General features: G+C 39.2%; 2 protein-coding genes and 1 long non-coding RNA gene across 3 annotated transcripts; all 3 read right to left on the bottom strand.

The window, feature by feature from the left end:
* Positions 1-2: 2 nt before the first annotated feature.
* LOC124302898 (receptor-type tyrosine-protein phosphatase epsilon-like) lies at positions 3-18,809 on the bottom strand. Its single transcript, XM_046759467.1, has 20 exons — positions 18,749-18,809; positions 18,529-18,635; positions 18,211-18,409; positions 16,489-16,999; positions 16,268-16,301; positions 16,020-16,182; positions 6,155-6,299; positions 5,675-5,945; positions 5,496-5,589; positions 4,900-4,976; positions 4,670-4,804; positions 4,428-4,568; positions 3,996-4,193; positions 3,685-3,881; positions 3,508-3,614; positions 3,182-3,393; positions 2,906-3,037; positions 2,610-2,764; positions 2,231-2,366; positions 3-974 (listed from the first exon to the last, which is right to left on the bottom strand). Exons 1-20 carry the CDS (start codon positions 18,807-18,809, stop codon positions 900-902), a joined length of 3,150 nt encoding a protein of 1,049 aa, XP_046615423.1. The 3' UTR covers positions 3-899.
* On the bottom strand, positions 6,299-7,119 carry LOC124302126 (uncharacterized). Its single transcript, XR_006907637.1, has 3 exons — positions 6,673-7,119; positions 6,442-6,475; positions 6,299-6,356 (listed from the first exon to the last, which is right to left on the bottom strand). It is a non-coding gene; the product is annotated as an uncharacterized LOC124302126 (long non-coding RNA).
* LOC124302123 (uncharacterized) lies at positions 11,592-14,749 on the bottom strand. Its single transcript, XM_046757924.1, has 9 exons — positions 14,643-14,749; positions 14,162-14,574; positions 13,890-14,067; positions 13,511-13,620; positions 13,167-13,381; positions 12,939-13,081; positions 12,696-12,850; positions 12,383-12,518; positions 11,592-12,177 (listed from the first exon to the last, which is right to left on the bottom strand). The coding sequence occupies exons 6-9, from the start codon at positions 13,044-13,046 to the stop codon at positions 12,064-12,066; spliced, it is 513 nt and encodes a 170-aa protein (XP_046613880.1). The 5' UTR covers positions 13,047-13,081; positions 13,167-13,381; positions 13,511-13,620; positions 13,890-14,067; positions 14,162-14,574; positions 14,643-14,749; the 3' UTR covers positions 11,592-12,063.
* Positions 18,810-19,454: the final 645 nt, after the last annotated feature.

The following is a 19,454-nucleotide window of genomic DNA, read 5'->3' as shown; positions in this document are numbered from 1 at the left end:
TATCGCGTTCTGAATGTCTTTACAACCCAGAGATACTTGTATCATAATCTCCCTCGCTAAAATATTACCTGTTACCTTGAACTACTCGTCGAATAATTTTTGAATTTCAGATTCACCACACGCTGAAAAAAATCAGTTATATCAACTAAATCGTCGATAACCGGCGGCCGAATAAATATTTAAACACTGCAATTAAACATTAGTTGTCACTTATACGTCAACTACTGTTGAGTTGTAGCGATTAATTTTCTATTCGGCTGTCTATGTTCGTCCATTTCATTAATTCAACTGATTTTTTTCTTCGCGAAAAAAGAAAACTAGCAAGAAAATTTAGCAAAAAAAAAAAAAACTGATTCCCGCGAATTTGTTGGTCACAGTGTTTGCATTGTTTGAATTGCGGTATTTTTTACTTGCAAGATGAACGTAGATTTTTTTTAAAGATAATTCCAATCTTTCGACGGTTGCGACAAAATTTGGACTACGTAGAAGTGCGTCTGGGGTGTAGGGATTTTCGCTTTGTTCTTGATAGAAAAACGAGGCATTATATTTTATAGAAGAAATACTTATAATATAACATGATCATATAATACGTAAAAGAAATGAACTCAAGATTTTTATGTGGTCTTGATATCTCTCAGCGACAGCAAAAATATGTCGTGATTAAGCATATGGTACCGTATGAACTTGCATTATTCTGAGACGGTCAGTCATTATAAATGCTGGAACAAAATTAAGTATATTCGGTCTTTTTTTCGGTTGAGTATTCGATACGCCACAGTCTAATATGTTTCATCTAAAATTTTGCTGTTGAAATAATTGTGATGTATAATGATGTATGTTTATTGATGTAGTATTTACTGACAGTATTATTATACTGTAGTTGATTGTAACTTGACAAATCAATCAAAGTTGGCGTACGTCTCGAAGGACTTGATGTACTCCGCTGCGGCGTCGTATAAGTATTCGAATTGTTCCTGTGATAAAATAAAATATGCTCTGCGTCATTAATTAAGCTGGCATTAGTGATTTTTACTTTTCATCACCTTTGGTGATATCAGAAAAGTACTGATTTCGGTCGAAAATCGCTTTTTCTGATCTTCACGAGTCTTTACGTTTTTGAAATTCTACTATCCGAAAAACAGGTTTTTAGAAAAATGTCGTCTGGATGTCGTTCTGTCCATCTGACCGACAAGCTCCTGCGATGATCTCGAAAGCGGTTTGATGAAAAAATTTGAAACTTACAGGATTTAACAATCAAGTGATGGGCATCAAGAATTGCCATGTCCCGTTTAATTTGAATTTCCGGTTCTTCCGGAAATTAATCGATTTTCAATGTTTTACCGATAAATCTATAGGGCATTCCACACGAAACCGACCAATCCGTGGCCCCGACCATTTTTGATTTCGTTGAAAATCTATTTTTTTTATACCTACTGAAAGAAGTCTTTCGAATTTTTTAAAGATTTTTGTCTGAACCCGTTCAATCAGAATAAATTTTTCAAAATCTTGCACTATTTTTTTTAAATAGGTACTCGTAGCTTTTTCAAAAACAGATAGAAGAAAATGCTAGGTCTTTTTGTTCATTTTGGGATGTAGTTCATGAAGAAAATATGAAAAAACATCGAAATTCATTTTCAGTTTTTCAGTTTTAAACCCAAAATGTTTTTTTCAAATCATGTATTATTTTAATTTTTTTTGTAAAATACACCACTCTTCAAGAGACATTTTTACAAGTATTGAAAAATTCGTAGCTTGTGATAATCATAACTTGTATTTTTTTTCTATTTTTTACCGCGTGTGAACTAAGAAATCGTGTTTCCTCTTTGAATCAATAACGCAAGTAGAGTGATTTGACTCGAGTTATTTTTTTCGATTTTTCATTCAAAAATTTTTCAGTTAGCTGCCAAGTTCTGTCAGTTTCAGATTTTTCACTCGGCCGTTTTCGAGGTCACCGAAGAAATTTGTCGGACAGACAAACAGAGTTTCCTTTACATGGTGATGAAAAGTATCGTGAAAAAACTGTTTTTCCGGTTTGTTGTTATTGTACCACTCAATCGGCGAAATACTAGTCACGCGAATTTACTGCATTGACCGATTTCCTCCGAGTACGAGTTTCGGCGACAGCATTGAAACAAATCGGCAAACCAATTTGTTTTCTTGTGGGGGGGGGGGGGGGGGGGTAATTTTGACGAGAATTTTTGTATACGGGTCCGTTGAGAATTGACTTTACCTGAGACTGCACAAAACACGGTCTTGCCCGACGAACAGCTCGAACGGCTAAAATGATGTCACATTCTCGTTCGACGGACATTCTTTCCAAGACAAAACTCAACGCCAAGTAGAGACCACAGCCGGTAACGCCATCGCTGAAAACCACGACAATTCCGGTGAAGAAAAAGGTGAGAATACTTAAGGAAATAAGTAGCTATTCTTGTCATTTTTTATCAGCATACCGGCTTCCGGTGAAACAGAAAATGTCTGTATTAACTCTGACAATTACGTATATATTTGTCACGCAGGATACGAACGGAAAAACCGCGCTATAAGATATCCAATAGATAAGAGGGTACATTTAATTCTTATAAATAAATGAATCAGTTGTCACTTACTGACAAAGAACCAGCGTTGGCCCTTGTTCTCGATGAATATCCTCCGATATTATCCAGAAGCTAACCAGATCTTCTGGCGGTGGCGGTTTTCCACCACGTCCTAAACCCCATTCCGTGCATGTCAACACTGTAACTTGACGAAACTCTGACGAACTCTTTGTGAAACAGAAAATGCAGATAATGTTCAGTGAAATTTTTTCAACCGAGTTTACTAACAATAGTCCTCTACCGAAAGGCGTATCGACAAATGACCGATTACTTCGAATAATATCCTTTATAAAAGTTGTAAAACGCACCCCTGACTCGTCGGTGAGTAGAACCTCGTTGATGTGAAAAGATTTCGTTGGGTCTGAGCTTGTTTTCACTGCCACATTCAAGGAGGGTACAGGATTGAACGACTCTTTGTTCATCATGACGTCACAGCATGTCTGCAAAAATAGATTATTGGGAAATTAAACGTTTACGGCTACACGTATTTTGATAAAAATAAATGCAACGGTTGATCCATGGATCCTTGATTAGGTACACGCGAGGCTTGTCCGTGGTTCGGAATTTTTTGATCTAATACTCACGGGATCGTCGGGGTCAGGTTTTTGCAAAATGATAACAAGCTCCACCTTCTGCTCAGCAATTAGTCTCCAGAGGTTTGAAATCGTCGAAGCCATGGGTAATTGGGAGGCGAGGAATTGCTTCTTGAATTTAAATCCATCGACCGTGACCGCGCTGATGTAATCATCGTAGTTGTGCGCTCGATTACGTGATAGGTAGACCAGATTGGAACAGTCTGTATTCGAAATGAAAATATACGTACGTTAAATCGTTGATACCATCGTACACGTAACGGTATATAGTTTAGAAGTTATTGACATGGACCAAGTTGTTGTACTTGTTGTCTGACCTGGTGCAAGTTCCGGGTATCTGTTTTTCACAAGGTGTTCTGGAAGTGGTGGCAAGGATCTCATCCACGGACACAGCGTCTCATCTTGCCAAACGGTGTTACGAAGCCTAAAATGCGATATAAACATAAAAAGGCGCGTGTTCGGACAACGGTTACTTTTGTAATTGGGACGCGAACCTTTCTATGTGCTGCGGTAATTTTTCCTTTATACTCTCTATAGCCAGGGGCAAATCATTGTTGCATGGTATCTCCGTAGGTTGTGCGGCCAAGTATTCGGCCATGACAATGTGAGCAAACACGTATTGCATTTCAGTGTCTACCATGTTCAAGCGACAGTCACGAAGTTTTTTAAATTGCGCAAGTACGTCGACGATCTGCAAAAATAAATTCCGTTGTAATTGTTGGCGTTACAGTTCATTATTCTTAAAGCCCGTGAAAGCTCTTCAGTATAAATGCCAACCTACAACCAATGACATATAAGTACTGACCCCAGTTTGAGCGGCCTGTCGCAGGCAGATGTCGCACAGTATAAGTGTACCTGTTCGTCCGACACCTGCACTGCAGTGAACAATTATGGGTCCTCTTCCGACGGGCGTTCTGAGCACCTTCTTCAAGTATGCAATCACGGAATGCACGTACAGAGGCACCTTGTGATCCGGCCATCCCGTATAATGCAGATGCTCGATCTGTGGAGCGTTAAGATCACTTGCTTAAAGCTGCGGAAACGCAAAGGTTGAAAGATCTGAACGATCCCGAACAGCCCAAGACTGAAAGTCGTCAAAAAGACATCTAAAGGATGTCTTATGCGCCATTTTCTTACGTCCAGAAGATGTCCTCGGGGTCTTATAGACGTCAGAAAATGGCGGGTAAGACATCCTTTAAGACATCCTTTTTCTACCGTCGGGGATTTTCTATCCTACTTTTCGCTTTTCCCCTTGTTGACTGATACAAAAGGTTCTGAAAGTGTAGTCGGCAAATACTTTCTGACTCTCTATGAATACAGTGATGACACCGTAAGTTTCGCGGCTTCCAAATTCTGGCCAATACTGCGTGCATTTAATCTGAGAAAAAGAAACAAGTTCATGGGGATTAGGTTCTTTGCCTCGGTTCCAATAACCGATGTTCTATTTACTGTCGTATATTCACTATTTCTCTTTCTCACCTTCTCACTCTCGACTATATTCGCCAGCATGCAAATCACGGAGGATTCCTCTTGCCAAACCATTCGCCAGAAATCCTCGATGGTCTCTGGCTTGGGACCTTGAGCCGCGATATAATACTTTTCTTTGTCGAGGCCCTGCGACGAGAGGTAAGAGATATCTAATCAGTTTTTCTTTCAATCAAGCTTTCTTTATTATTTGGTATTTAAACATTCTCATTCCACATTCTCACCTCTACGTAATTCGCGTTGATGTAGTCGGAGCAAGGAATGCCCGGATTTTTTTTCAGGATCACTCTTGTATCGTCATCTGTTATTGTTCGTGAACAATAATTGCATTATATAATGATGGTGTGAAAATGAACGAATACCCAAGTAGCACACGGCCGACTCACACTTGACTTATTGTTGGCAGAAAATCAAGTCCACCAATCGGAGACTGATAAAGAGAGTGTAATTGCAGCCAATAGCTGACTACATGAAAACCACACGTTCTCGAATGTCTGCGAGATTAGCTATTGACCGTCAATAGTGTACAAGGGGATTGTAAATTGACTTGTCGTCAATCATTAATTAGCCAAACGATAGCCAACATTTTGACACGTGTGTCGTCTAGGCGGTAACCCACTTTACATGAGGATATCAATAATGAAAATAAATTGTACACACGAGTTAATTTAACCGGACCCATGGGACTGATCGTGAAGGTAAATTTCTAATTTTCATACAGATAAGACGCGAATGCCTCAAAGATAATCACAATATCATGTGTATCCTATGTATTTGTGTGAAACGTCATGCAATTTTCGACGTTAAGAACAATACGTACATGGTATGATGTTCGCATATCTATTTTTGATTTTGTTTTCTACCAGCGATCCATACTTGTGTCGCCTCTTATCACTCAGACCTCTTGGAAACATCTAAAGGGCAAAAAGAAAAGTGATCGGACTAAAAATTTACGACGAAGTTTCACAAGTGGTATTGCACAATTTTAAGCACTGTTACCATGAATTGTGATTTCAATTGACCGGTAATGATGGATTCCTTGACGTAATTTTCGAAATTTTGAACAGAGATTGGGATTGAGTAACAATTTTCTCCGCAAAGCTCTGGGCTATTGCCCATTGGAAACAGATCTGTGACAGGTGATATGTGTAGAGATAATGGCCCTGATCGAAAAGGGCAAGTAGTGGCGGGCTTTACGTAATCCATGATACGCTGCCAATAAGAAATGATATCCTCTCGTTGTATTTGCCTCAGAATCTTTAGCAATTTCCTGAAATGTTAAGTGATCAACTTGAGCAGTGACAAGATTATTCGAGAAAAATTCTTCAATGGTTAATATTGGAAAGTGGTTAATAAGATATTAACGTTTGACTAGTTTCAGGATGGCTAGTTATGCCTCTGCCATTATAGACTATGAAGAATGATTGAATCCAGGAAAAGCGTTGATACAGAATGTGGTCAAAATCGTGCAATGCTTACCGGCGCCAAATGAAGAGTAACAGGAAGGAGGTTAATAAAATCAAGAAAATACAAAGCCAGATCCAACTTTGTTGTTCGTTTGACACACACATATGCGCTGATATGTGTGATGGGGTGGTCGAATCGCCAGATGGTTGCATCTTAATTTCTTATCGTTCGGGATCTTCTCAATCGAGTATTTCTGAGTCACGTTTTTCGGATCCTAAAACGTATCAGGAAAAACAGCAGGATTGGCAGATAAAAAATACGGCACGCTGGAGGAAGAATTGATCTGTTTTCGTACTCACTTCGAATATGATTTTTTGGTGCTGGCGGAGAATTCTGAAATCATTTAACTTTAAGATCAGTGTTAAGAATTTCGAGGGCTTACCAAGCTTTCGCTGTGGTATAACAAACATGCTGTTGCGATGCATTATACTGTTCATACTAGGATGGGCTGCTTATCTTTTTAAAGCCAGGCAGAATCGTTCACCATCAAAGTCGTAAACGTATGTGTTCCAATCTAACATTAGGCTTACTTGTTGAATCGTCGAGGACTTGATTCCAAACTAACGTGGAACGAACATCTTCCGATACACAAGTATGTTGTATACCTTCCAGGTCATGGGCTTGCACAGATTCACGAAAAACGAAAATCTCCCCGCGACTCTGCACCGTTAGTGACGTGAGGTAACCTGCGATCACAAACGTAAGCCTCCAGAAAAATAGCATTTTAAAAACTGATTACATTCTTTTCGCAACGGACTTTTTTCTCGGTCGTACGAGTAACGTGAAACCAATTTTTTCCGTTCTACATTATCTCTTTTCATTCAAGTTTGTACGTATTCGACGTTATCGTCTTACACAATAACTTCAATCTTGCACAAGAATTCTAGTTCGTCCGTTAAATTTTATACTTTTTTACTCGTTCGAAGAATACCGATGACATTATACAGTCACGCAATGCAATCGATGCGGAATACGGAATGTCATGTACTGGGCTTTCGACCAAGACTGAGAATTCCACTTATTATTAGCCGTCGGGAAATGAATAATTTTTTCGAACGAAACCGCAAAAACCGTAAGTCCACAGGATGTTCCGTCCTGCTTCTCCGTTCGCGACGTTCGATGTATCATTCTACGGAGGGAATCAAGTCTTTCCATGGACGCAAATCTTTTAGTTACTCAAATTTGTTTTCGGACATCCAATCGGCGGATGGGATTTTCGTAGTAACCTGAACTCTGGGATTTAAAAAACCATACGAGGACTCTTGATTTCGGCCGTACTGTCTGAATTTTTATTATATTTTTTAGTCCATTTTTAGCAGATGGCCAAAACCGCATATTTTTACGTTCGAGTTGTGAAAAACATATGACACTCACAAGGAAGGTCACATTACTGTACCCCCACAACCTGGGTCAAAAAAATTATATTTTGTAGTTCACACCAAAGTGTAAACCCTCACAAAAAATTAGCGACCCACTCGCATATTTAAGGGGTGAAATTAATTCTCAAAAATCGGTGGTTTTTTCGTTTTTCGCTGATATCTTCGAAACAAAAATAGATACGGCAAAAGTTTAAATAGCAAAGTTGTTCATTTTTTAGTGCTCTGCAATATTGTGTAGTCGGAAATTATATAGAATTTTTTTGTTTTTTATTTTCATAAGAAAACGGGTTTTTTTACACACCTTTCTCTATCATTTCACAATAAAACGTAATTGTTCCGACTCCACATTTAATGATATCAATCTACATTTGTTTTTTACGTCTCAAGAGGTCATGGAACCGGAAAGTTATTTTTTCAAACGCAAATTTTTTTTTATAGATTTGGACTGATTACATGTTCTTATCATAATCAAACTGTGAGGTCGACTATTGGAAATACGTTTTATTTTTACATGATATCCTATCTGAGATGTTTAATACCGTCATATCAGTAAATAATGAGGCTCTATACATATAAACTGACTCTTGCCACATTTAAGTTAGTATTGACGGTTTCCGTTCATTAAAGTTCTCTGGTTATAGGAGTGCATTATTAAGAACGTATTGAATACTGTGAACTTTTTCAAAAATGTATATCAATCCCGTGAATGTCATAAATATTTTGTCGAATCATTTTATGATGATGAATTTGCCCGAAACACCAGTGAATGAGAATGAAATGAAATTAGCAGATACAATTAAAGAGTTTTTATTTGAAAGCATAAATGCATACACGAGAATCGAAATTGAAGAAGATGAAAGCTTGGAATTTCAAGAACAATTCAAACACCATGAGCCTGAAAGTATAGAAGACAGTGAATTGGAATGGGATTCAATTTCATCTGATGAGGCAGATGACTCTCAATGTACAAAAAATGAAGGTGAGATTTCATTGGATTCCAAGAAGAAAGCTGTGGAGTTTTGGAGAAGTGGAAAAACAAAAAATTTGAATATTCGTACAGTTGCACACCGTTTTAAACAAGTGATTTCTAAAACAAAATTGAAGCGTTGGGCTCATCAAATCAATAAAGGTGGGACTTTTAAAGAAAAATTAAATGAGAAATCTCAATATACTTTAAATCGCTCCATTGAAGCAACTGAATGTGGCAAGATAGTACACGATATTGATTTGCGACGATGGGCTTTGACCGCACATAAAAATTTCATGAATTCCGATGCACGATTCAAAGCGTCGAAAAAATGGGTGAATAAATTCAAAAGAGCACATCGCATTACGTCTCGGAAAAATACAAAATTTATTATCCGGAAAACTTTAGAAGACTCAAAAAATCTTAAAAAAACGGCTGAAGAGTTTATAAATAACATTAAATCTGTTATCAACGACCTTGGTCTGGAAAATGTTTACAATTCAGATCAAAGTGGATTTCAATTTGAAATGCATTCTGGTCGCACTCTTGCAAACCAAGGATCAAAAGAAATTGAATGCGTTGTTCAATCGATATCTTCAACAACTCATTCTTATACGATTCAACCAACGATATCCGCCGATGGAAAATTACTTTCACCGTTATATCTTGTATTAAAAGAAATCAGTGGTGACTTTGGCCCACGCGTAGAAAAAACGTTATTCAAACCCACAAACGTTTTTGTTTCGGCATCGAAATCTGGAAAGTTAACATCAGGTAAGAACTATTTAAATCATACATTCTTGTGGCATATTAAATATTGCGAACCAAATGAAATTAAATATTTCTTTCGTTTTTTCGACAGATCATTTCAAACAGTGGCTAACCGAAATCTATTTTCCGAATGTTGGCGACACCAGTGCGCTTTTAATCGACTCCTGGAGTGGACACTGTTCAGAAGTAGTTGATGTAGTAACTCCTCCTAACAAAAAAATTGTATTAAAAATCATTCCAAAAGGGACAACAGGACAAATACAACCATTAAATGTGTTTGGTTTTCGAATATGGAAAAAATTTTGTTCGGCATTTTTCAGATATAGTAGTTCTTTCCGGTAGCGATATAAATCTGCATTTGAGGAATAACATCATCAAACTGCAGTCACTTGTTCACAATCGACTCTCTTCCCCACGTTATATTAATATGCTTAAATATGCATGATACAAAAGTGGGTACATAGAAAAAACACCCCCTGAGTTCATCAATCCGGTGACGTTTGGTTTTGGAGATAATTCAGAACCACGATGTCCCATTTGTGGTGATTTAGCTGTTATAACATGTTCGTGTTGCAAAAAACCTTTGTGTCTCGAACACTTCTTTGAGGAGTATCATTATTGCAATGAATACATTCCATAATACGAAATGAAGAAACTGATAAGTGCATTGTCTGCTTTTTTTCCTGTCATGGGTACTAGACATTTTAATAGCTATATAATGTATGAATTAAAGGTTTCTAGTAAATAAAAGAACGACATGCATGTTAAATAAAGTTTTATATAAAATGAAAAAAAATCATGTGATACTTATTCGCTTGTACTAAAACGGATGCACAAAACTAAACTAGATGTATAAGATTTATGAGTATTTTACGATAAGGGTGGAACAGCATATGTGGATTTACTAAACCTATATATAAATATAAACATATTCCGTTTGACGGATTTGTCAACCGTATTCAATTTTCAGGTGAAATAAGAACTTTTTCAGTGATCAAATGACGAAAAATGTATTAAAAAACACTTTTTTTTTAAATAAACAAAATAAAAAAATTGTTTCCAATTTTCGGCAACATGTTATTGCAGAGCACTAAAAAATGAACAACTTTGATATTTAAACTTTTGCCGTATCTATTTTTGTTTCGAAGATATCAGCGAAAAACGAAAAAACCACCGATTTTTGAGAATTAATTTCACCCCTTAAATATGCGAGTGGGCCGCTAATTTTTTGTGAGGGTTTACACTTTGGTGTGAACTACAAAATATAATTTTTTTGACCCAGGTTGTGGGGGTACAGTAAAGTGACCTTCCTTGTCAGATATTAATAGAAGGTTGATTCGGTCCGTAAGAAAACCGCAAAACCCTCAATTTTCCGGGACGCTCATACGATCAGTCGACTGTCGGTGATTGCGATAAGTCATAATAGTGTTAAGTTTCCGAGGAGCGGTTGTGACGCAAGAATATTTTAAGCGTTATTTATGCGTGCTTTCCGTACACAAGGTACCCGTTTTTACGACGGTACAGTGAGTCTGCGAATGCGCATGAGTCCTTTGAGTTAAAAGTGATCTTTTCTGTATTGCGCGCATGCGCGGTCACGAACGAAACTGGCATTACGCAACCCTAACCTCAATTTTAGGCTTCGTGAAAAAACGCGTAACACACTCTTGTTATGCAAATAATCCTTTGCAACAAGGAGGCAGCGGTCTTTCCGCCTTGCGTATTTGCGATTCGTTATATTCGGTGTCCACATCGGCCGGCTGGTGGCCACGAGCTGAAACTCTGATTGAAATTCGATTGAAACGGGGAATAAATAATTGACGTGCTACAATTATGGACACATCTTGTAAAAAAACGAACACATTATTGTAGTTTACTTGATTGTGAAGTGAGTTTATGACTAATAGTGTTTTCCACACGTGTTGGAGCACGTCAATTATTCGTTTCACGTTGAAATCAAATTTGAATCGGAGTCTCTGCCCTTTTCAAAGTTTTGGCTTGCGGCCACCTAACATGACGAATATTCGTCTTCGGTTCCTCGCTACGCAATATAATATTTACGAAATACTTCTCTGAAAATACAGCAGCGGTAAAATTTGTAATTGTTTAAAAACGAAAAGCTCCTTCTTCTCTTACCTTGTTAATCAGCTTCCGACTAAAGGGATACAATTTTTTAGATCAAAAGCTGTACTCTTCCATAGCAGTAATTTTATTTTCATACTAGAAACGTCTCAGCATTCGATCTTGATGATCACAGATGACGAACAGTTACATCGGAATAGTCAATAATTGAATACATTATATGTATTGGTATCACATACATGGTATCATATTTTTAGACATTAATCTGACACAGTAGAGCGTAATTTATACTACCTCTAAGCATCTTCTGGTGCAAATAAGGTCATTGTTAGGTACATACATCCGTTGGGGATTATTGATTTTGTTGAAGGCTCTTTTCCAGCGTAAAGTGATCTTACCTCTAGGTTTTTATGATGTTTCGGTTGATATGTGTTGCGGAAGAGATGTTTCACAGGAAAATATTAATGGGATATTGGTGGATTGATGGTGTATGGAATATCTGATTTATTTATGAGTGCGGAATAGATTATAACAAGGTCTCATAGCCCATCTAAAGAAATTTGGTTGAAGAGCGAATGAAGTATGAAAACGGGGGAGGTTTGGCGAAGGCCTGAGTAAAGTGAGGAATCGCAAGTAAGCGAGTAGATGCATTTCAGGTGCCTACGGGCGAGTTCGACAGGACGTGAGAGATGGAGAGACAGGGCGAGAAGTATGAGATCACATGGTTAAGAGATGAAAGTAGCTGTCCGGGACACTACCGGACGTAACGCCATGTTGGAGTAATTTCCAAAGTCTTGAACAAACTCTAGTGCCGCATCGTACAAGTACTCGAACTGAGCCTAAAACACAAAGAACGCGCTTAGGGTCGTTTGGAAATATTGTATTCCATATTTGCAGTCATAATTGATATTGAAAGCTTGTCGCGTTCACTGCCACGTTCATGCTGCATTCTACACTTTATTCTCCTTTGTGTACAATAATTACTACCGGCGTATATTTACTGTTCGAAAAATCAGTGATGCAATTGATGGAAATTCGATTGACCTTAGAGTAAACGAATTCTCGTCTGGATTGGCGAATCGCACGGACCGCCGAAATTACGTCACACTCCTGCTCAACGGACATACGTTCCAGTAGGATGCTCAGAGCCAAGTACAGCCCGCACTCTGTAACGCCGTCACTGGTAATGAAAACGATTGTATCAGGTATCATATTTGTCAGCCAGAGATCATCTTCGATGGCGCGTGAAGAAATCGATCTGAGTTTTCCGGAAATGATTTCAGGGATGCAAGTAGATTGACATTGATTTGAAATACAAGAGACAAACGACATAAATATTGCTGGAACAATTACTCACTAACAGAGAACGAGGGTAGGACTTTCTACCCGTTGAACCCTTTCCAAGGCCATGTATAGTTTGACCAGGACCTTAGGCTGTGGAGGATCTTCGTCTTCAGAGAGGTTCCAGCCCTTGCAGGTCAGTACAGTGATATTTTGCGTTCTTGGGTCTTCCTGTCAGAGGTAATCGGAAAGTAAGAAAACTGAACGTGTGAGTGAAAAAGACGAAGAGAAAGCGGATGCTGGTAAATTAGACATTCACCTCGGACGTGTCGGTCAGCTGGAGTTTATCCGTTGTGAAATGTTCGTTAGAGTGATCTAATGTTTTCGTTTTCACCTCAATGTGAGGCACAGGTCTGAGCGTACTCATCTTCCGGGGAATGATGTCGACGCAATCCTGCAAATCTGATTACGGGTACTTCGAAATGGAGTAACGATTACCGGTGGCATAGAGTCGCGAGTAATTCTGCATTTCAGTTTCGGTACTCACGAGACTTTCCGGTCTGGGTCTTTGCAGGATTACGATGAGTTCAGTTCGTTTCTCGGCAACCAGTCGCCAGAAATCGGAAAGGGTCGACCGTAGAGGCAATTGGGAGGCCAGCTACTGTCCTTTAACCTTGACCCCATCGATGCTCACCTCGCTGATGTAATCGCTGTCGGTTGCATCAGGTGGATACCGCTTGAGGCTGACCAAACTATGTTCGACTGCAATTCACACAATCTTTGTGTACAAGGTGAATCAGTCATTATCGGGAATGTAACCAAATTGTTACCCTCTAACAACACTTCTAGTATGTAATGTTACAACGGTACGACGGGTGGGCAATGCCTAACCTGGTATGAATTTCGGAAATCTGTTTTTCTGCAAGCGATCTGGATTCGGTAACTTCAGCGGTTCGTACGAAGGTTGTAGAGCTTTTTCCTTCCAAACAGAGATTCCGAGCCTGCGACGGCACAAGGTGAAAATTCAAATTTACCATCTGTATTTACTCGGTTCGTAGAGTGTTGGGTGAGCTATTCACAGATACTGTGCACCGACTTCGCTATGATTTTCGGAACTAGTAAATAAGTCCAAAAATTTTGGATCCCTCTTCTTTGCCCATTGAATTGTGAGTCGGCGAGCAATATTTCTTTATAGTTACTCATTTCAGGCAGATGGACAGGTTTCTCATCGACGTGACGCCGAAGAAGGTTTTTATTCGCGGATACGCACCTCCGCATATGGGTCCTCAAGTCTATCTTCATTTTTTCAATTTCCGCCCTGGAGACGTCACTGCAACTCAGTTTCGCGGGCAACGTAAGCAAGCATTGCATGGGCAGTAAGTGCGCCAATATGTATTGCTGCAAATTCTCCAACATATTTGACCGAGCAGTGTACATCTTGTCGGCCTCTGCGAACAAGTCCACCGTCTGCAACGGATCGAGCAGTGATCACTGCGCAAGTTATACCACCAACGCGTAAATTTTGGAATTCCAAATAGTTACCCCTTCAGCGGCGGTGGAATGGAGACCGATGTCGCAAAGAATAAAGGTTCCGGTTCGGCCCGTGCCCGTAGCACAGTGAACGAGTATGGGTCCCGGTCCCGAGGAATGACCCCTCAGCTCATTGAAATATTCGACGACGGAACGCCAGTACATCGGCACTTCTTGTTTCGGCCGTCCCGTGAAGGTGGTGAATCTACGGCAGAGAGACAGTGGAATGCCAAGAAATGCTGATGCCGGAGATATCGGATTAGATGATTAAAACATACTTGTCGCGAGTATGTTTCGTAGCACTTTGTCACCTGGAAAATTCTGTGAGTGTAATCGGCGTAGACGCGCTGTTTTACGTTCAAAATTGTTATCTGACCGTGTTCCACTGTGTTTCCAATTTCTGGCCAATACTGCTTGCATATTTTCTACAAGAATAACACACATTGAAGTACCGCATTCGTAAAATTTGATTAATGAGAGCTCGCCCCGTTACCTGTCCACCCTCGGTGATCTTCATCAGCATGCAAACCATCAGAACTTCTTCCTACCAGATCATTTTCCAGAAATCTACCACCGTTTTTGGCATCGGAGCTTGGGTTGCGATGTAGCCCCATTCTTTGCAGAAGCCCTGAATCATGCAACGTGTCACGTGTGAATCGATCCGCAAGTCACGGCTGTTCAATAATGATTTTTAATCAAGCCTCTATTGCCTCACCGGTATGTAACTCGCGTTAATATAATCGGAGCCAAAATTGCAGGAACGTTTGGCGAGAATCACTCGCGTATGGTCATCTGTGGACAGTAACGTGTCAATTGCATCGGAGGGATGTGATTCAGGGTGAACAGGGAAAGTACATTTTCTGCGTAGGTCAGTACGTGAAATCTCATGTTTTGGATTGGCATTCATACATTTCACGAGATCGTTAGGGTCGTCTGTTCTGACTGTGCCCACTATTCACGTGAATCAATTGATTGAGAAATGATCGACGTTATTCTGTCTTATTGTTAGTACAATAATTTTATGGATGCTTTATCCAGCAAATAAATGGACGTCAGACGGAAAGTGTATCCATATACGATGCATTCAATGTAGCCGTTCATTACCCCCCAACATATTCGCACAATTCTGTAGGACTCTCTTCAGGTCTCTATTCGCAGCAAACATAATTAAAATAATACGTACAAGCTATAAAATTTTCATCTCTATTTTTTGTCTTATTCTCCGGTAAGCTTGCAAGGCGGTGAAGGTGGAGAAGTCCTGTTGGTAGACTCTGTAACATGGAAAAAAACATCTCGAATAACATAGACTGTTTTTAAATGAAAAGCTAATTTAGTCTATCACAATGATAATGGTGGATGTGAGAAAAATGTACAGCGAAACCTAATTGTGAGATACATTGACCAAGTTGTATCTCTAATACGTCTTGGCTGTCTACTGCTGGTACACGAGTATGTGAGTACTTCGGCTACAAAAGTTTGGGATAATAATTCGGCCTTTCGTTACCTTGAATTGAAGTTCAAGTTCTCTATCCGCAACGGCTTTCTTCACGTATTGTTCGAACTGTTTCAGCTTGACTGGATGTGAACAGCCGTCGAACTGCCAATCGCCGGGTGTACCAATTGGCGTGATCATGGTTACTTCATCCGTGTCCATTGTACGTGATTTCATTCGTTTCCTGAGAAGTATTTGGAACTCAAGATTAATGGTTTCAATTTTTTTGACTCAAATTAGGTTAGATTAAAGGACATGCTTACCGGCCTGTGTAGAAAAGGAACACTCCGAGGGTGGTTATAAGTAGACAAATGACTAGTATCAAAACGATATAAAACCAAACCCAGGTTTGCTTATTGTTAGCTTTGAAGGTCTTTAGATTGATAGGATTTGAAGATATTTTCGCAAACACTTGGCCGGTTCTGTTAACGACAGTCACGATAACATAATAAGTTTCTGCAGAACGTAAATGACACCTCGGCGATTTCTTATCGTTCGGGATCTTCTCAATCGAGTATTTCTGAGTCACGTTTTTCGGATCCTAAAACGTATCAGGAAAAACAGCAGGATTGGCAGATAAAAAATACGGCACGCTGGAGGAAGAATTGATCTGTTTTCGTACTCACCTCGAACCTTTGGGCAATCCATGCCATACTGGAAAGAAAAACTGGAGGTGGAAAAAACGGACACTTCGGTCGATATCAGAATTCCCAAGATCCTGAACATAACGTCGGACAGCGTCGTGAAAATCATCGTAGAGGGAACATCGACATGTAGCAACCAAAGCGTCCCGCCGATCTTCAGAAAACTCTTGATCAATGGAAACGAATGAAAATGAAAACGAAAATGAATTCCATTGATCAAGAGTTTTCTGAAGATCGGCGGGACGCTTTGGTTGCTACATGTCGATGTTCCCTCTACGATGATTTTCACGACGCTGTCCGACGTTATGTTCAGGATCTTGGGAATTCTGATATCGACCGAAGTGTCCGTTTTTTCCACCTCCAGTTTTTCATCCCTATCGTCGAACCCCACGCTCGCCGGGGTCCAATAATCTACGACGCTCTCTAGTGTTTGTTTGTAACTATTCACCATTGTCACGACAAAGCGGTATGTCGTTGCAGTTGAAAGTTCATATGATCGATTCCCAATGCAAACATCCGCATTATTTGGAAATTTCTTCATCGGCCAGACGAAAAGTGTTGAATTCATTAATTGAACGAGTACCGTGGTATTACAGTCGGTTGGTGCAGAAGTGCATGGGTTAGTACTCCGGCTTATCCACGGGTTTGTCCATCGTAGTTCCACAATGCCGGTTCCGATTAAGGATGGTTTCCGGTCCAGTGGGTTGTTGGTTGCTGTGAATACCAAATGATACTTATCAAAACGAAACTAATTACGTTGTGCATCATTTTAAAAATTGCGTAACTTTATATGCGATAGCGATGGTTTTCAACCTGCGTCTACACTGATTAGGTATTATTCTACACTGATTGTCAGGCGACTTTGTTCGTGCGACACGATTGTTCGACGTGTCGAGTGACCAATTTGTAAGTCCAGATGGAATGACACTCGACCCATGTCACAAGTTTCCATCTTCAACGAGATCACTTGCCAGATTATATCCCGTTATACCTATTTTCATATCCTGAAGACTTGAGCATGCCCTTAAATCTCTGCGGCCTCTGTCGTACCTTTTGACGTACACAACTATCTAAGCTGTAGCAGCTGACAGAACGTAATCATTGTCGAACATAGTATTTAGTACTGATTTCTTATAAAAAATTATTCGCAGTTGCGTGTGATTGCAAAAACTGATGCACGTGCGATGCATTCGACTCAGTCGTGTGACCATGTCACATGGCCAAGTCACTTCACTGTAGGCGCACCCTCAGTCTGCTTCCATTTCATTGTCAGTTATCAAAAGCCTTTGATTGAGTGGATATAATGACGCCAGAAATAAACAATACTGCATCACGTGTTGACTGAAATTGCCCATCGGCAGATATAATTAGCCACGAGATCTTAGAGACTCTAATTATGGAAGCCGTTGTTAAGTTATTCAAACGATAACAGTAAAGGACTTGAGTTAATTTCTGTTGAAGGGGGATGATTGGAGCGTATCTGGAAACACTCTGTGCGTGGCTTGAGTTGCGATACTTCGAATTGTGGAAGGAGACTCTCATTCAGGAAGACAAACTGTTCCAAAGTGACTTCAAATATGTTGACACCTGTCACTATTTCATTCGAATGGCGTTACGTTATTCTTTAATCGAGAAAAGGTATTCTTCAAGTGTGTATTCTAGTTTAGAAATTTGATGAAATCGATTTTAGTGTTTTTGCATATTATTATAGCAACATCATTTAAGAATATTTTCGTCCAGAGCCGATGTCAAATTTCTAAAAATTGAAAAATTTAACTAGAAGTTCTTCAAACAGCAATAAAAATCTGTGCAGAAATGGATGGTAAAAATTATATGTATATTTTTTTTATATCAAGTCCGAAATGCAGACATCTAGACTAGAATACCTCCTTAAATTATGCATATCTTGCAGTACATACACTTACTCAGAATATCTGTCGTGAAATCCGTTTCAGGCCCAATTATATTATTACTGTTGCATTCGTGTAATGGAGTTTTCACCGTTATTACAGCTCGTACTGTGTACGACGATTGAGGTACTAGACTGGCGATTTCTGATTTATGATTATGTCCCTGTCTATTTCCTTGGCATTCAACTTTTTCACTCCGTGACCAGTTCCTCGGCTGTAAACGACAAGAGTGCAATGATGATCATTCAGCAGCAGTATCACGAGGATTTGAATTTATCAAGAAAGTTGCGACTGTTTGATATTATTGATACATTCGCGAATGCTTTGTGTTACCTTTATCTCGTAGCGAATGATCTGTATCCATTGTTCATCAATACTGGTAGGGTAGTGGAATGAAGCTGCAGTTGCCGTAATATTAAACACGCGTGGTTCAAGTGGAGCTAAAATTAATGGGAATAATGTTGAGTGCATTGCGAAAAAAAATGTATGGTTCAAAAGACACAATTAATTGTTCAATCGCTTACGCAGGACTAATTTAATCCCTAACAATCACCGGAGTAGAGTGCACATCTGGCGATGTTACCATTAATTGCTTTCTTGATCAACGAATACATTTATAAGAATTCTGAACTCTGCAGCAAAGGCTCAATATTTTAATATTCGAATAACAGAGAATTTTTGGCGATTTGCAGTCAATTTTTCTTCTCCTGAAATCTCTAAGATTTCCATCAAATATGTACAACTGTAGACAAGGAGTTCACTAAGTTTCAAACTTTTTGATCCTGCAAAACAAGAATAGGGAGAAAGAATTATTCGCGAAGCGCCAAAAATTCCAGTTTCGAATGTGGAAATTTGAAGGCTTTGCGGCATAACCTAAGATTAGTCCAGTCGAGATAGACATTCAAATGGAAATAATTAGGGGGAGCGATTTTCTTTTTTATGCTTCGGGCGGGTGGTTGGAAGTCTAAATCTCGATTTTCGGGAAAATCCCGCCATTGCGTTCGCCGCCATCTTGATTTAAAGTTCAATTTTTTCGATTTTCTGAAATAACTCGTTAATTTACAACTTAAGAGCAAAAATGGTGAATCCAAAGTTGTTGAAAATTTAATTTCCCACAGGTTTGGTCATTATCATTTTTACGCTAGGATCAATATTTGCAGAGTTATACTATCAAGTTTATCAAAAAAATCGTAATGGGTGGAAGTTTGTTTCCTTCAACTTTGGTTCTCACACTTTTTATACTCCACGATCAATATTTT

Source organism: Neodiprion virginianus, chromosome 4, assembly GCF_021901495.1.
Source record: "Neodiprion virginianus isolate iyNeoVirg1 chromosome 4, iyNeoVirg1.1, whole genome shotgun sequence".
Taxonomy (NCBI): domain Eukaryota; kingdom Metazoa; phylum Arthropoda; class Insecta; order Hymenoptera; family Diprionidae; genus Neodiprion; species Neodiprion virginianus.
The sequence above is the reverse complement of the archived record's forward strand: the minus strand, read 5'-3'. Positions and strand labels throughout refer to the sequence as shown.

What these genes read in the sequence shown, in the direction of transcription:
- LOC124302123 (XM_046757924.1), bottom strand. Translation starts at nt 13,046, where the DNA reads ATGAGTACGCTCAGACCTGTGCCTCACATTGAGGTGAAAACGAAAACA. An exon ending in CCTACCCTCGTTCTCTGTTA is followed by an intron (nt 12,519 to 12,695) that starts GTGAGTAATTGT and finishes TTTCATTACCAG; the next exon opens with TGACGGCGTTACAGAGTGCG. An exon ending in GAGAATTCGTTTACTCTAAG is followed by an intron (nt 12,178 to 12,382) that starts GTCAATCGAATT and finishes TTTGTGTTTTAG; the next exon opens with GCTCAGTTCGAGTACTTGTA.
- LOC124302898 (XM_046759467.1), bottom strand. Translation starts at nt 18,809, where the DNA reads ATGTATTCGTTGATCAAGAAAGCAATTAATGGTAACATCGCCAGATGT. An exon ending in AACCTGACCCCGACGATCCC is followed by an intron (nt 3,038 to 3,181) that starts GTGAGTATTAGA and finishes CTATTTTTGCAG; the next exon opens with ACATGCTGTGACGTCATGAT. An exon ending in TACTCACCGACGAGTCAGGG is followed by an intron (nt 2,765 to 2,905) that starts GTGCGTTTTACA and finishes TGTTTCACAAAG; the next exon opens with AGTTCGTCAGAGTTTCGTCA.